The following is a 17287-nucleotide window of genomic DNA, read 5'->3' as shown; positions in this document are numbered from 1 at the left end:
TTTAAAGGTCCCTTCCAACCCTAATGATTCTATCATTCTATGATGCTTCCTCCTCGGAGCCTCTATTCTTGTCCTCTCTGCTCATCAGGACTTCTCTTTTAAGGCTTTACAAATCGTTGGACACCTCTCTTCTCTATCTTCAGCGAGTCTTCTTTCACATCTGCCTGTTCTCCCTTGTTCTCTGCCTATAATGAGCTCCTTCCTACTACGACTCCCTGTTCTACCCACGTTTGCTTCTTTAGCAAAACCTTTATGGCTCTGTTAAAGAATTATGACTTCCTCTTTCAGTCTGTCAACTACTAAATAATTTACCTGCACAACAGATTTAATCATATTTTGAAACTTTTTTTGGAAAACAGCACTAAATATACCACATTGATACAAGTGGATATTGCAGGACAAGTTCCTCCTGCAACACAGCCAGGATAGGAAAAGACACTCTTTCTTCTGTTAACTTTTTTTGTATGATTACTACTCTGGCTAAAGCCATGAGACAATAAGGGATAGCTCTGAGAAATGGCACAAAGTTTTAGGAATTACCTTTCTCTCAGGAGTCAACTAGGTAAAACACCACTAAGAATGGTTTCATCACAGTAAAGTGAGAATTGCTTTTACATTAAAAGGCAATGTTAAAATGTACATTCAAAAATTTGATAAATCAGGCATAAGGTTAGGTAAATAAAATACAAGTTGTCCTCATCTTAGAATTTAGAGTATACAAGAGTATACAGAACTCTGTCCTTGCCTGTCTTTGGTACAATCAGTTTACATCAGTTTAACAAAGCATTAATATAAAATCATCCTAGGAAGAAATCTTGTTTCCAGGGTGGTATTATTAAAGTACTTCAAACGTTTGCTTTGCTGACACTGTTCAGGCTTTATGATCCATTACAAAATGCCTATATGAAGTAAAAAAAAAAACCCAAAACCAACAAACCACGAAACTCCACAACCAAAAAAAATCCCATTGTTTTTTACAGACAAGATCACTGACACAAGGTTTTATTCAGTGCTTACAAATTTGCTCAGAAAATTAGGACCTGATTTTAAAAGTTCTCCTGCTATAGAGATGCTAAAAAAAATTTTTTTTTTTTCTCAGGTTTCCTCCTACTATATTCTACCTCTCCTGATTCAGGTGGGCTGGAGAACACAGTAATTGGAAAAGAAATCTGGTAAAAAATAAGAACCAGAGGAGGCCCACTCCTCCTCCTACTGAAGTCCATAGAAACATTTCCATTATCTTCTGCAATCCTTGCATCCAGATGCTGACAAAAACAGCTCAAGGTTCCCCAGAGAATCACGCCACTTTTCTTTGGGCCGAATGTCAACCACTGTCTTCAAACATGCTTCTACTCTACCTGCTCTCCAGTTTGCACTTTGGTGCACACCCACATTTTCTCCTCCTTGCTCTGACTTCAGTTGTAAAGAACAAGAACCTCATTTTAAAAAACACCCAGAAAACCCCACAAGAAAACCATCATTCAGTATTCCTTGCTGAAAGATGGTAGAAACGGAAACATTAGAGGATTATCCTGAAACAATGGATGAGTGAATGGTGGGTGTTAGTTTGACCACAGACGCACATTTTTATATAGATATATGTACATACATACACATTCATCATCTCTATATATACATTCTAAATATAATAATAAAATATTGTAAAAATATGAATTTTGCTCAAATACCTGACAAAAGTGGACTAATCTTATGTTGCATTTATGTGACCTATCCAGTTTATAAGATGGCCTTGTTAGGAGCCCTAAAATCTACACTTACAATTGCTAAAAACAAAGAGTGTGTCTTTCTGAGAGTCACCTCGGGCCGTGCCAAGAAGTTAGGTTGGAGGTGGGCCCTTGTATCTCAGCATCAGGTTGAAGGAGCGAGCAAAGTTGTTGGCCCGCATGCAGCTGTCGGTCTCCTCTGCCATGGGCAGGAGGAAGGCCAGGAGCAGGAGGAGCAAGAGAAGCAGTTGCAACGGTAGTGCTGCCCAGCACACTCGATGCAGGAATGAGCGTGTGTCTCCAGAGCGCTCCTGAAAAACACAAACCAAAGAGCAACTCAGAACAATAAAGGCCTGGGGAGGTACATTTCAATGACATCAAACTGCCAGGCAGAGGGGCAGAACAACCCATGTTGTCCTTGCCCTAGGATCCAGCCTGGGTGCCGTACGCTGCAGCTGACTGAAGCTGGTGCTGTCTTTTAGGAGACTATTTCACTCTCTTAAAGAATTCACTGCTGCAAACTCTTTTATTCTAGCAGAAAAAACCCCGATTACTTTCTTGCAGAAGAAAACAACTGCCTCCAAGCCCATTTCCCAATTACAATGTAGTGGTTACAAATGCTTACACCGAACCTGCTGACTGGTCTCCTGACCGTCAGCATATGGCACAGAAAGTCTGTGTTAGTAAGTCTGTTGTGGTTTTGTTTAGTGACAGGGGGCCTAAGGTGGCAGCTTCTCTAGGAAACTGCTAGAAGTCGCTCCCCTTTGTTCAGTGGACTCGGCCGGGCCTAGGGCAGATCTGCTGCTGGCCAAGGCCGAGCTGATTGGTAGCAGAATGTTCTGTGATAACACCTCTGCGATAACGTATTTAAGAAGGGGAAAACAGGGGAAAAAAAAAAAAAAAGAAGAGAAGATGTGAAGAAGCTGAGCGAGGGCAGAGGCGCAGAGCGGGAGGAGCAGGCCTCACAGGCATGACTCGGCCCAGCCCGGCTGCAAGAAGTGGGGAGGAGATGAGATGGATGATGTGAAGAGATTCTGGGAGGCGTCTGCCAGCCTGCTGTGAATAATTTTTCTTGTGAGAGGAACAGCTGCAGATGCCAAGGTCAGTTCAGAAGGAAGGGGAGGAGTAATGCGGCTCCTGGCCAAGATTCCCCTGCAGCCCGTGGTGACGACCATGGTGGAGCAGGTTGTCCCCCTGCAGCCCATGGAGGCCCACGGAGGAGCAGAGATCCACTTGGAGCCCATGAAGGGCCCCACATCGGGGGAGGTGGAGGCCTGAAGGAGGCTGTGGCCCGTGGAGGGCCCGCTGGGGCAGCCGTTCTGGAGGGACTGCACCCGTGGAAGAGATGACCCACGCCGGAGCAGTTTCACGAAGGACTGTGGCATATAGGTGGACCCCACAATGGAGCAGGGGAGGAATGTGAGGAGTTCTTCCCCTGACCATGAAGCAGCGGCTTAAAACAACGTGTGATGGACTGACCGCAACCCCCATTCCCTCTTCCCCCCTGTGCTGCTTGGGGTGGGGAAAGGTAGTAGAGATAATGTTAAGCTCGGGAAGATGGAGGGGTGGGGATAGGTTGTCTCATTCTCTGTCTCATTATCCTGCTATTTTTAGTAATAAACGAATAGTTTTCCCCAAGTCGAGTCTGTTTTGCTTTAAGGATTTTCTCCCTGTCCTTATCTCAAACCTCGAGCCGTTTTCTCTTATATTATCTCCCCCTGTTCTCTCGGAGGATGGGGGGAGTGAGAGAGAGACTGCGTAGCCTGGTCCCAGTCGGGGCTGAACTACGACAAAACCTTTTGTCAGTAAAATGAGAGTGCTGATGCCTGGAGGAGAGAAGCCAGCATTCTGTCTCCATCAGCAGAAAGGAGCTTGGTTTGTAGCTCAGCTCACAGTCTCTGCAGCTGCAATGTGCTCTTTGTATCCTGACTTTGGGGTCCATGAGGTTGCAAGTCAGAAAAAATGCCCTGCAGTGCAGCTTACCTCAGTATCTCTTATACTTTACCATGCACATCTTAAACTTTTATGTGATGCAAGAGAGTTAGAGAAAACACAACACTGAGAGTGAAGAGGACAGTAAAGTCGCATGTATTGCTGAGCAGAGAAGGGACACAAAAAAGTCACATTGCACTTTCCTTTGTGCTTGTGCAAATCTGGAGTAGCTCAGTTAACCTCATTAATTTAATTGGGATTAGCACAAACAGGAGTGAACATATTTGGAGCTACAGAATTCAGTAAAGATTAAGAAGTGAGATTTCCACTGGCAGGATTCCTGGATATCTCCTGCCGATGAGCTGAACTACATGTGTTTCCCAAAAAAAGGCCAGGTCAACTATCTGTAAGGGAGTCCTGGAAAAACAGGGCTCAATAATCCATTAATTTCATCAAACATGAATTTATACTCAGAACACAGAAATACCGCTTAATGCTGCTAAAGCATTAGTACCAACCTACAGCACAAAAATCAATGCAGAATGTCCACTGACGTGGGACCCACGTTTTCCACAAGAGGAAGTTAATTTGCTGTGTTCAAGCCACAGGCAATGTCAGTGCTGCAGCAAAACTGGGGCTTCTGGCTTCTACTGGATGCTTGATTTAAAAGGCAATGCCTTTGTCCCACTACATCATGAACAGTCTGTGGGAAACTCCAGCAGAATGATGGTCGAGGAAAGTGATCACCCTTTGCTATTTTTTAAGGGTGTCTTATAGTCAGTGCCAAAACTGCTATGTGTAAGGGCAGCAGCCACAACTCTTGGTCAGAGCTTTCTGGGCTTGGCTCTGTAATGCCATGAAACAGCCACTCCTCAATGTAACCAGTATAAACCAATGAACTATCACTGACAGCTTCTGTTTTCATTGATCATTTCTCATTCTTAATTCTCCATTGCAACCATAACATGCAGCAATATAACAAATACATTTATTATAGTGTCCCATCTATAAGGAAAAAAGCCTTTTCCAGGTTCCAGAAGCCATGGACAAGTTTGTTTGTATGCATTAACAGGTGTAGTTCTGTTGGTGGAAGATCAGATTAGAGATACCTCTGCCTTGGGACAATTCAAATCATGCTCTTTCTTCTACCACTAAAATGTAATAAGACTTAATGCTGATGTTGTTAAAGGGTAGGATTCTGTGACTGACTGACTGTTCAATAGTTCATTATGGCTGGAAGTTTCAAAAAGGTTTTCTCACAAACTCAGACTAGGAATTAGAAGCCCACCTCTCAGTGACACAGTTGAGAAGGGACTGCCAGTCTTCCTAGCAGCACCTAAAATTTTTGCTTTACAGCTGTCAATCCTTTAGCATTGGTTTTGAAAGCTATTTCAATCTGAAACTATTCTTTCATTGCCAGACCAGCTGCAACATCTGTCTTCCCAGTTATCTCCTTCTGCCTATAAACTGGTGGGAAATACTGGGCTTTTCCAGTTGTGCTTCATCTCTGTTCCTGCCACAGCCCAGGGAGCAGGTCTCTTAGGGTCGCTCAGGTTTATCATTGGCTTCCTGTGATGACCACACCGCCAATTAGCCACTTATGTTGTTCCTACCCCAATTCTTTTACCGATCCAGCATTTGTTTCAGAGCAGGTCACTGACTCTGGCCTGATCTCTAAAGCAAAAACTATTAATACAACTCTAAGAAGTGGCTAAGATTGAAATTTTCTTTATTAAGTGCCTTGGTTTTAGATCTACTGGAAGGCTGTGTAAAATAGTATTGTTTTTCAAAGCTCATCCTCCAGAAAGAATTCATGTGAAATGGCTTTATTAACAAGCTATCATTTCTCTCACTTTCTGCAGGGTAAGATAGTCAGGCTAACCATAGCAGATCCTAGCATTAGAAAGATCTGTGGAGGGACATTTGTCTGGGGCCTGAACTTCACAGGAGAAATATTTTGTCTTTATCTGCTGCTTCTCTCCAAGCTGCTTCCTGGGTTTATAGGCATTTGTGTTTCATGAATTTTTGTCTTTGCTGCCCAGCTTCTCTATTTTGTTTGATCACACAGCAAGGTCAGAATCTTGTATTTCTGACTCCATTTGTTGCCATGGGAATGACTCTGCTGTCACAAACATGGTATTATGATGTCTCTGCAGGACTGAAGATGAGGCACACACAAGCTGTGAGGGTTTGGTGCTTTCAGCAAATTTGCAATGATAAGCCCTTAATATATGAGGGCCCCAACCTGCACACACTGAAATCCATGGGAGATTTACCATTAACTTCAGTGTCTGCAGTAGGATTATGCAGAGAGACAACTAAATAAAGTCAGGATTGGGAACTACTTATTCATGGAGTTCAGCAGATACCCTTACAAATGGATTCATTACTTACTTGCCCAAGTTCTGGTGTTCCTGTGCAGATGAATTCTACATTAGTTCTGTTGCTTTGTGCTTGCTGGAATAATTGTTTTTTGTTTTTTGTTTTTTTTCGTGGTAGAATTGCTAGAGGTGTTATTGTTTAAGGATAGAAGATTCTGAAGAACACACAGTAGCTTTTAATGATACAGTTGGAAAAAGCCGGGAAGCTTTTGGGCACTGATTCCCTCTCCCGAGTGTAAAAAAAAGAAGTACTTCAATTTTACTAAGACTAAGTCAAGGTATTTTTTTAGGTCTGTGCTGAGAGAAAGAGCTGCTTTCAGGCTGTGGTCACCTCAGACTATGGCACCACCAGTGAACTCAGGAGGCCAAAGTTCAAACTTTTGCTCTGTTGGGCTCAGAGTGATCAAGGCTGTACGAGTCGACTTGGAATCAGGACCACACTCTCAACCATTTAGCTCATCATTTTGGGTTAGAAAAGGGCAATCTGACATAGTTACACCTTTGCAAAAGACAGTTTGAACATGTCATTTCCATATGAGTTTAAAGGCGATAACCATGACCCTTGCTATGCAGTGGAATTCTCCTTCTCCAATCACTCCAGCTACCGGCATCAGTACAGCTACTACCCAGCACCCACAGTGCCTGCAGTACGTGTGTCGGATTTAGGCTCTGCAAAATATTCTGAAACCAAATCTTCCTCTGAGGAAAACTGGAAAAGCTCCAGTGCAGTCAACAGAACTTTAATTTCCACCATCTTAGAATAACAGCTGGAATACCTGGATATTGAGCCAAAGTGTCAGAGACATTTTTGAAACACACATGGAAAAGGAATAGGTTGACATTGAAAAAGAAAATATACTTTTAAAGTTCACCATTGAGGAAAAATGTCCTTCCCCTTTCTCCCTCAAAACACCAGGACAAGCAAGGACTGCAAGGGGTAGATGCTGTGTAATGCTAAATGCATGCTTGTTACCAAATGAACCGCACTGGCTGTGAACACTCACATTTGTACTTGATTCATGTCGGGGCGTTTGAATGACAAGCATCAGTTTAGATCTAGGGAGTCCTCAGCACTTAAATCTGTTTGCAGTTAATAACTCTTTACCAAATGCACTGTGAAAAATCACTTGGATGGGAAACAGCAGAAAAGCACTTTAGAACTTGCTACATAATATTCCTGTGTAAGTTGCTGAAGTGCTTTGCTAAAAATCAGCGCAGTCCGTGGTTTACTATTGACCACATTCCAGAATATATGAAACCACACAGTTAATCTAGCTATTTGAGGGAGCAGAGGAATACAGTATCTTACACCATGCTCATTAGTGGGTTGTTGCTGCTGCTTGTATGTCACCAGCATGCCTGACAAAAATCGTACCTGCACCACTGAATCAGTGATCCAGTAGAAAAAAAAAACATTTAGTCTAGATTAATTCCTGTTACCTTAGAGCTTTTCACTGAGAGACTATCCTGGGAAATGCACTGCTGTCTGAAAATTCCTGCTCTCCCCATGGATAAAGGGACCAATAGCCTAGGGTCCTACAGATGCTATACAGTCAGAGACACCAACAGCCATGCTGCTTCATGCCTGTGCTGTATCCAGCCCAAGCATCCTATATTCTACAGTAAGTGGTGTAGATGTGTAGGTACCAAGGCAAACATAAACACAGCAAGGTCAGAATCTTGTATTTCTGACTCCATTTGTTGCCATGGGAATGACTCAGTCTCCAACTGCTTTCAGCTCAGGCACTTTCCTAGTCTAGTTAACACGCAATGAATCTTCCAGATACTTATGGTCTCCCCTTGAACCTATACAAACTTCAAAAGTCCTCAATATCCTTGAGCAAGGAGTTCCACAGGTCATGTGGAACTGACATGAAGAACAAATCCCTTGTGTTAGCTTTGAACTTGGCTCCTAGTTCTTTCTTGTGGAAGAGATGGAAAGTCAGTGCCCAACTACACTCTCTGCACCAGAGCTGGATACTACTGGGGGAGTTGGGTACTACTGTTGCCATAGAATGGAGCGTCCAGCATGCTCTGGGGCAAAGCTGAGGCTCATTCCCATACACCACAGCAGGAAATGGGAGTTCAATACTGTTGATCAGAAGTTATGTGGCCTCTGCAAAAGGACAGTGATCAGTTCAGAACTGTACTTTCCTAAAAGCAAACACTGCCCAGGTTAGGCAACTGGCAGTGAGGAGTGAGTAAGGGTGGCTGGGACCCCTTTGAGTCCTGTTCTTATCATTCTCCATTGCATAAAGAGCTACCAGAATGAATGTGCTGAAGGGAGGTTAACTGAGGTCACACAGCAATTGTAGCTCTGACATTTTCTATCTTCAGATTGCTTGACTTTGCAACCTTAATGTTCTTTTCAATTCTGAAGAGCATAAGTGTATGTATGTAAATAAGTAAGTATATAGGCAAATTACAGGCTTTGTTTTCTTTTTTTGGGGAGATTCTGGAATACCTCAACTCGGCTGGATGATAAGCTTCATTTAAAAGAAATGGAAAACAAGGAAAAGCTAGCAGTTTGAGGTTTCAGCAGTCACATATGGCAGATATTTCAGAATTTCTGCTGCAAAGAACTAAGTAAGTACTGTGCCACCAATGGATTTATACAGGTTAGCTTCTGTGGGCATAATACAAATTGACACGCTTTTAGGAGAAGCATGCCACAGGACAAGGGCTAAAGCCTGATCTGTTAAAGTAGCTCTGATTTCTATATTTCTCCAGGCCTAAGCAAGCAGAAAAATTCCCTGGTTTGATCCCATCTTCAGCACATAAGCAGTGGAAACTACTTACTTTTTATATGGAAAGTGTGTGTTATATGTGATAAAAGTTAGGAAGCACTGTGGAAGATTAGTAAAGTAGTAGGTAGGATGGGTTGCTAAAAATGTCTTAGTTCCATGTTATAAGAATATGGAAGGTCAAACTTCCAGTGAGGTAATTTTGAAGCACATTTTCTTATCTAATAGCAGTTAGTGAGTTCAACAGTTTCTGAGGTATCACAAGCGAACTATTTGCAAAAGGTTCAGAACGGGGTGAGAGGTTTTTAAACCAGTAGCACTAGTTTTGGCTGGGACAGAAGTTGACTCTCTTCAGAGTAGCTTGTATGGGGCTATGTTTTGGATTTGTGATGAAAACAGTGCTGACAACACACTCATGTTTGAGCTCTTGCTCAGCAGTGCTTACACAGCGTCAAGGCTTTTTCTGCATGTCAGGCTGCTGCTAGTGAGTAGACTAGTGGGGCACAAGAAGTAGGGAGGGGACACAGCCAGAATAGCTGACCCCAGCTGACCAAAGGGATATTCCATACCGTATGACAACACGCTCAGCAATAAAAACTGGGGGGGGGGGGGGGGGGAGTTTTACCAGGGCTGCCGTTGCTTGGGGACTAGTTGGGCATCTGTTTGCTAGTGGTGAGCCAATTGAGGTTTTTTGTATCTCTTGTTTTCTTTGGTTTTGTTTTTCTTTCTTTCCTTCGTTTAATTATTAAACTGCCTTTATCTCAACCCTCGAGTTTTCTCACTTTTACCCTTCCGATTCTCCCTCACATCCCACTGCGGGGGGAGTGCGTGACCAGCTGTGAGCGGCTGAGCTGCTCATTAAATTTAACTGAATTCAGTTAAAAACATAGGAATATTCCACCAGTTTTAAATACACGCACAAGCAGTACGATGTATTCCGATAAATATATTTTGTACTTAAGAGCAATACTGTCCTACTTTTAGAAGGAGAGTTACCTGGATGACTTCTCAGCCAGTGTATCTGAAATTTAGTAGGAGACATCAGTGTTCTACATTTATTCAGGAAGGCAGAGAAGTAAAACAACTTCTCCCAATTTCCAGCTTCCACTCAGCCTTGCAATTTGAAATAGACTAATTAAATTGAGCACAGAAAGAATAATAACTGGAATAAAGACAACATGTTCTGGAACCTGTGGAACCTGTGGAAGCAGCTACTGACATCAAAAGCTGGTTTATCAGGCCAACAATGTGTACTTCCAGCTGCTTTACTAGTGACTTCTCCTAAGTCAAGAGTAAACTTTCCTTGAACTTCAGCAGTCACCATACATAATTTGAGTATCATTTGCATTTTATTTAAACAACTTAAAAATGTGATGGCTTACTTTTAAAAAACTATGTATACAATCTGAGGTATTGATTACAAGAATTTTTCCTACCATGCTTTTTACAGAAGTGTTAAAAACATTTTTCAAGTATATACTGGAAATTGGTTTCACTCTGCTACTGGTCAACAATTCTCTCTCTCGTTACCTTTCAGTGAGGATGGAAGATTATAGCTGCTAAGAAAATCATTCTAAGGTATCTCCTTGGTGAGAATCTGCAAATTCTTCACCACAGTGTAGGCTACTAAAGGATGGATCTTTTCAACAAAGAAAGCAGGGGCCACCAACCACAGACCTAGCTAATACCATGTGAACATTAACAGCAAGTAAGAACTAGGTGTCCTGGAAAGCAAGATGTCTCCTCCATCTTGCACCAGCACTGCTTTAGAGGGAAAGTATCGGCACGGCACAGCAGTGGCAGAACCCAATAAAAGACAAACCAAGAGTCTCTTGTTTTCTAGCATTTGGGAAAGCTGCAATGTAGATTGGCAAACAACACAAAACCTACAGAAATAAGAGCAGACAGGCAGGCAGTCTCACAGGTGCAGTACTGTGAAGGGAAGCTCGTGGGCCTGCTGGGGAAGGAAGGGGATGCTGCTGTGTGGCACAGCATACTTAACAGTGGGTCAGAGGTAGGAAAAGGCAGCCAGGATTTTTCAGCTTTTTTTTTTTTTTTACCTAAGCTTCCTTTCTGAGCAAACATCACTGCTGAGGGAAAATAAGACTATTTGACTATCTGCACACTGCGGATGGGAAGATGCCCTTCTTCCTGTATTTGGGCCATGGTACAATTCCTAAAGCTGGTAGGCACAGGCTTGTAGGCACAATGATGAAAAAAATATGGAGAGGTATTCTGTATATCTACAATAGTGATACTGAAAACTGAGGGAAAGATACCTTTTAATGAGTCCTTTCCATTTTACTAAGAATGCAATTGTACAGAAGATTTGAAGTGGCTAACACACAGCAGGAGCTCAGGAAAACAAATGGGCCACATACTTTGAGTAGAGAAGCACCACTAACAAAGGCATGTCCACAGGATCCTGTGCATTTCTGTAATGCAGCTTTCTGCCGTGAAGAATTCCTGTCATATCTGCACCTGGGCAGAGCAGAGCGCACCACTGTTTTCTTCCTGGCAAGCTGTGGCAGCCCCTGCTTTGCACAGTTTCCTGAATGACTGCATTAATTTGATTGACTCCAGATCAATGGTGTCTGTAAATAAGATTAAATTAGCTGTTCCTCCTGTCTGTGTGTTACAGGAGATTACTCTGAGCAGAATCTCAAAGGAAGCAATTAGCTGACCACTGATGTAATGAATCCTAATTATTTTGTTGGTACAAACAATAAAGCCAGAATCATTTGTTTAGCAAGGAAGTGTAGTTGCTCTGAGCACTTGAGAAAATAAATCAAACGGTGCTACCTAGACCTGTAAATAATGAGCCTTTGACGTCCTATTTATGGCAAGAATGCTCATGGAATGTTTTCAGGTAGCTGGGAGCCAACCTTTGCAACTAACATTTACCATAGTTATTACTGAGCATTTGCTTGATTATGTCTTTGAGTGTGCTAGGTGCCCTGCAGAAATAGCCACCTGCATTGCCCTGTCACTGGCACCTGCTAAAAAGTCACTGCAGCCAGTGCAATTTCCTGCAACTGTTTTTTGTTAATCGACAAATAAAAAGTTGCTCACAGTGCAATTGTTAGCCCGTACTGTTCCTATAGGCACCAGTGGCTAAGGGCATGTCCTGAGCAAAGGATGAATGATCAGAAAAAAAGCACATTAATATAGATGGAGCAGGCTTTCTTCTGCCCAATTTTTGGCCATGCAGACTAGAAATGGAATAAAACCAGAAGGAAGTGGAAAGAGACTGGCCGCAGCTGGGTCTTCTCCTTCTCCAGGTTGATCTGCTGCCTCTGCAAAATATGCACAGCTCCAACAGGAGAGACAAGCAGAGTCACTAGGGACCCTGTGCTGCAGAAGATCAGAGATCAGTCCAAAAATAGCTGAAATTGTGCCACCTCTGCTGATTTTGTGTGACCCAAAAGCATGAGGGAGCTGACAAATCAGAGACAGCTGGATCCCACTGTGTGCAGACTCAACTGGATGTTGCAAGTACAGCGATGCAGCCCCCAACCGTGTGTAGTTTCTGCAGATACTAACTCCTGAGATCAGCCATTCTCTCAGGGTAGTTGGTTTCCTTCACCACGACTTTGAAAGGATATTCAAAACATACAAGAATATTTTGCCTCATCTTTCTTTCATTTCTAGCCCACTTTAGTTGTTAAGTTTGTATTTAAAATAAGCTTCAAAGCTATGAATTCTGCAGCTGGTTTACTTTTCCTCTTCTCTCATCCTGAACAGTGATGCACCCAAAAAGGGATGAACATTGCTTTCTAGTTCTCTTAAGTGGTCCTCAGCAATCTTATGGCAACACAGTCTCACATCCTGATAAAAGTCGTAGCCTAAATGAAAAAAAAAAGACACCTCTGCTTATAGCACTTGGATTCTCATTGTAGTGACACTGTTTAAATACAGAATAAATGCTCTGAAGTCAGAAAAATCCTACTGAAGTGAGCAAGGTGTAAGTTACTGCAACATTTGTACTGGCTGAAGGGAAACTGCAAATCACTTGTTGGTGCAATGGGAGCCATTTCCTTCATGCTTAGGAGGTATTTCAGTTCTTCGTTCCTTCCCACCCGAGCCTTTTCTCTTTGTTTGTGTTCAGTAGCTATTAAAAACTCATAGGAACACTTTTTTGTGTGCTCTTGCTGTAGGCCTCATTGACAAATGTTTGCTGTCACCAGCACCCTTGAAAATGAACTGAAGACTTTAGTCTCCTTCAGAGAAGTTAAGGAGGAATAAATAGTACCCACGCCAAGGCAAGTGGGACCGAAGAATTTAAAAATTATATCTAATTGTGCAGAGGAGATCTGATTGAGCCTACAGCTTTTGTTTTGTTTCCCCCTACAAATAACTTGACCGAAAAGTAGAGAATTCCTTGGTTTGTCTTCTGGAATATCCATTTAGGCCTCTTCTAGGTTGAAAAGCAGCACTACTAAATGTTTGGCTGCCTCTACACCAAGTATTCAAATGTCATACTGTTTTTCCAGTCTGAAAAATTCCAGTGACCTTACTGAATGACCAACAGTACCGAACACTTTACCGAACACTTAATGCTGAGCCAGACAGGCAAGAACAGAAACTCTTTGGGGCTTTTCAGGAAGGCTGAACTGCAGCCAAAACTATTCAGGGGATGTGTGAGAACTACCTTAAATTGGTCAGGATTTCGCTGGGGAAAAATATTGGAGATGCTACTCCACATTGGAGTACCAGAGGAATATCTCATTGGCATGAGGAGACTCTTATTTCAGGCCATACTGGAAGTGTACTGCACTGCACCCTTTAAATATTGGTCCCTTCTAAAGAGATGTTGTAACAGCAGAAATCATGGGTTTGGTTTAGCTTAAGATGATTATGCCATTATGTTCCTGCAACACACTATTCATCCAGTCTACTTTGTGTTGGGCAAATAAAGCCTTATTCTGTTTTCTCTGAAAAAAAAGGATACATGAGAAGACAGTACAAAGTAGAAGCTAACAGTGTCTATAAACAAAGCAAATTGTGACAGAGAGAAAAGATTCAGTGCAACACTGCTCAGGCCAACAGAAAAACTGGCTGCCTTTATGGAAATGGGATCAGAAATGCTGCTTGGATTTCATAAGAAACTGGCAGCATTTTGATTCCTTCAAGCTTCTCCTTCTCATCTCCTGTACTGCTTCTGTTTCTTATGCAATCACTTCCAAAAGAAAACCCTTCGCAGGAGGAATTCTGCTGCTTACAATAGGGATTCGTCTAATAACATCAGACAAACCTCTTGACTTTCTCTGCTTTTCTGCATGAGAAAGAAGGTGGGCCGAATGATCCCAAGCCATTTTTTCCAGAAGTGTCTAAAGAATTACAAGTCCCAGTTTCCAAATTGTTTTAGGCACTTGGGCCCTAAAATCTTTAGAGAGAGATTTGGACTCTTCCTTAGTGTCCTTTGAAAAATGAATTAAGTTACTATAGCATGTAGATGTCTACAAATTGAGTTCCCTTACTTCCCAGGAGATGGATATTTGGCTTCTAGAGAAACAGTAAGCATAGCTCAAAAGTAAAAACTCTGTAATATTTTTCCTTTTCAAATCTGGAGAGAATACTCCTTCTTGAAGAGAGGCTCTTAATAAGCAAATGAATCTCAAGAATCTTTGGAAAAGTTTAAGAGAGGTGGGCCCATGCAAACCTCATGAAGTTCAACAAGGCCAAGTGCAAGGTCCTGCACGTGGGTCAGGGCAATCCCAAGCACAGACAGAGTCTCTGGGCAGAGAGTGGATCAAGAGCAGCCCTGAGGAGAAGGACTTGCGGGTACTAGTGGATGAGAAGCTCAACATGAGTCGGCAGGTCGAGGGAGGTGATTCTGCCTCTCTCCTCTGCTCTTGTGAGACCCCACCTGGAGAACTACGTTCACCTCTGCAGTGCCGAGCTAAGAAGGACATGGACCTGTAAGAGGGAGTCCAGAGGAGGGCCATGAAGATGACCAGAGGGCTGGAGCACCTCTCCGATGAGGACAGGCTGAAACAGCTGGGGCTGTGCAGCCTGGAGAAGCCTCCAGGGGAACTTTATAGCAGCCTTCCAGTACCTGAACCGGGCCGACAGGAACGACAGGGAGAAACTCGTCAGCAGGGCCCACTGTGATAGGACAAGGGGTAATAGTTTTAAAATAGAGGGAGGTAGATTTACGCTGGAAATAAGGAAAAAATGTTTTGCAATGAGGGTAGTAGAACACTGGAACAGGCTGACCAGAGAGGTGCGAGATGCCCCATCTCTGCAAACATTCAAGGCCAGGTTGGATGGGGCTCTGAGCAACCTGATCTGGTTGGACATGTCCCTGTTCCTTGCAGGGAGGTTGGACTAGATGACCTTTAAAAGTCCTTTCCAACTCGAACTATTCTATGATTCTAATTTAAAATAATTATCTGCAAAATGTCTGCTAAACAAGTTTTAGCTTAATGATAGGAAACTGTCGTACCTTTCTGAATTTGTCCAGTTCTTTCAAAGCTCCAGGACTCTGTTCAAAAGGAAAAAAAAAAGCAGTAACTTAAGATGCCATTGAAGAGTGGAGCCTGTAAATGACTATTCACCTCACAGGGGACGTTTCTTTCAAATTCGTGGTCACCTGGATAGAGTGAACCAGCAGGAGATCTTTTTTAATGAGCTTTTTAACACAGACTAGGCAGAAAGCTGAAAAGTTCTCAGCTTCTTGACCATTTGCATCAGATGAGCAGTCCTCGCAGCAATAGCTTTGGCTTTCCTGACACCTAGTGTCTATATTTATGCTTACACAAGTTCTGGTCAACGAAGCATAACTCATTACAATCAAAGGCAAAAATCTCTTAGAAATATGCTCTTCATTAATAGAGGTCATGCTTACTCTCCATGCACTTGAAAGGATTTGTATTCTAAGTCAGCTTTGGATTTGAAGTCAAGGTTTCCCAAAGCAGAACATTTTCCAGTGCCTCAAATTTTAGGTGTTCGAGTTCAGATACCTTCCAAAGCACTTGCGTACAGAAAGGACCAAATGCACACCTGTTCAGTCTAATCCTCTGATCAAGGTATCTTGAACACAGAATGTAAGTAGTTCTGCTAGAAAAATCTCAGTTATGTATGTTTATGCTAGCAACATGGGAATATCTTTAGCATGCCTTGGAAGGTCTTAGAAATGAGGATGAATTCTGCCATCTTTAGCATGTCTGATATATAACAACTCAGTAACTTCTTAAACCATTTGGTTCTTGCATTAAAATACCTCTTCTTTATTTCATTCCAAATCCTTAGCCTGTAAAGACCATCTCAAAAAGGACCAGGTCCTTCTGTCCTTCTGAGTTCAGTCAGTGGCTGTTCTGATCACTGTCTCACAGCAGCAGACACAAATAAGGAACACTAAATATATTCTTACTGCAGGAACAGTTGAAAAAAATAATTCAGTGGAGAATGTTGTGTGGAGAAAGGGCAAAAAACTAGAAATCCATGGGCCCAGAACTAGGTGGACATCCAAAATATTCACACACACAAACACCTCCCAGTCCCCAACTGCATGCATCTTTGGCAACAGCCAAATGCTCTTCTCTTTGGAACTTTCCTTTTTGAGAACTATTCCTAGCATAGCTTACAACATTGCGCACAACTCTTACTTTAATACCGGAATATTTGTGCTTGTATTTATAAATATACGGCTATGTTTGTTCTGTCTTTGCTGGCATTCACTAAGAGAGGTGTTTAATTCAGCAGGCACACACACATACTCTTGAATTACAACTTGTAATGTGAAGAAACCTAGAAGAGCAACGGCAGAGATTAGCAACTGTGAATTGAGTGCTGTCACCTACCAGTGAACTCATGGACTCCTTCAGTTCAGATTTGTAGAGCATCCATCGGTAACGCAGGTCTTCCAGATCTTCAGAGTTTCCAGTGACAGGATGGAGACGAAGAAGGTCCTCAAAGCGACGCTGACCATCAGGCACACAAGACTGCAGCATCTGCAGGCAAACACAAGGTCAGCAGCAACTCAGAATTCAAGACAGCTCCACTTTTTAAATCTAGCATTCAGAATAACAGTGGTACCAAATCAAACTATTGGGTACTCCGGAATAACATGTTTATTTTTGTTAGCGCTGATATAAAAGGGTCCACTCATCTGCAGGACTCCTGTAGCCTTGGATATTTCTGTTTGTTTAATTTCTTACGGCATCCATTGTCATTGCATCTGCCCTCATTCAACAGAAAGAGAAAGAGTAAGGCCAAATACCAGACACTGATTTTAATCAGCTTCTTTCAAGGAACACCTTTGCCATACCACACTCAAAATGTCCAGCCCAACAGCTAGATGCCAGGATGCTCCCTTCCCTTCTTCCACTCCAGCTCTGGCAGGTCTTTTTTAGTGGAAGGCGTGAAATATGCGTCCTAAATTCCTGAGCTTCACCTATTCTAGAGTCTCCTAAAGCAGAGAGCGTAGTGTTTGAGGAGTTTTTTGGGGTTTAGGCTTTTTTTTGTTTGTTTCTTTCTTTCTTTTGTGGGGTAGGGTTTAATT

The 17287-nt window shown here is 42.5% G+C and overlaps 1 protein-coding gene across 10 annotated transcripts in view; it reads right to left on the bottom strand.

The window, feature by feature from the left end:
- Positions 1–264: 264 nt before the first annotated feature.
- LOC104475670 (nesprin-3) overlaps positions 265–17287 on the bottom strand; it is a 63301-nt gene continuing 46278 nt past the window's right edge. For 8 of the 10 annotated variants that reach the window (XM_086748605.1, XM_086748607.1, XM_086748604.1 and 5 more), the window contains 3 exons: positions 16587–16736; positions 15230–15268; positions 265–2035 (listed from right to left, as the gene is read on the bottom strand). In XM_086748605.1, coding sequence (XP_086604731.1) covers positions 1838–2035; positions 15230–15268; positions 16587–16736 — 387 coding nt within the window. In that variant the 3' untranslated portion in view covers positions 265–1837. The other 2 variants (XR_015258650.1, XM_086748606.1) reach the window with 2 other exon arrangements.

The sequence above is a fragment of the Chlamydotis macqueenii genome, chromosome 5, assembly GCF_036417535.1.
Source record: "Chlamydotis macqueenii isolate bChlMac1 chromosome 5, bChlMac1.mat, whole genome shotgun sequence".
NCBI classification, from domain to species: domain Eukaryota; kingdom Metazoa; phylum Chordata; class Aves; order Otidiformes; family Otididae; genus Chlamydotis; species Chlamydotis macqueenii.
The sequence above is the reverse complement of the archived record's forward strand: the minus strand, read 5'-3'. Positions and strand labels throughout refer to the sequence as shown.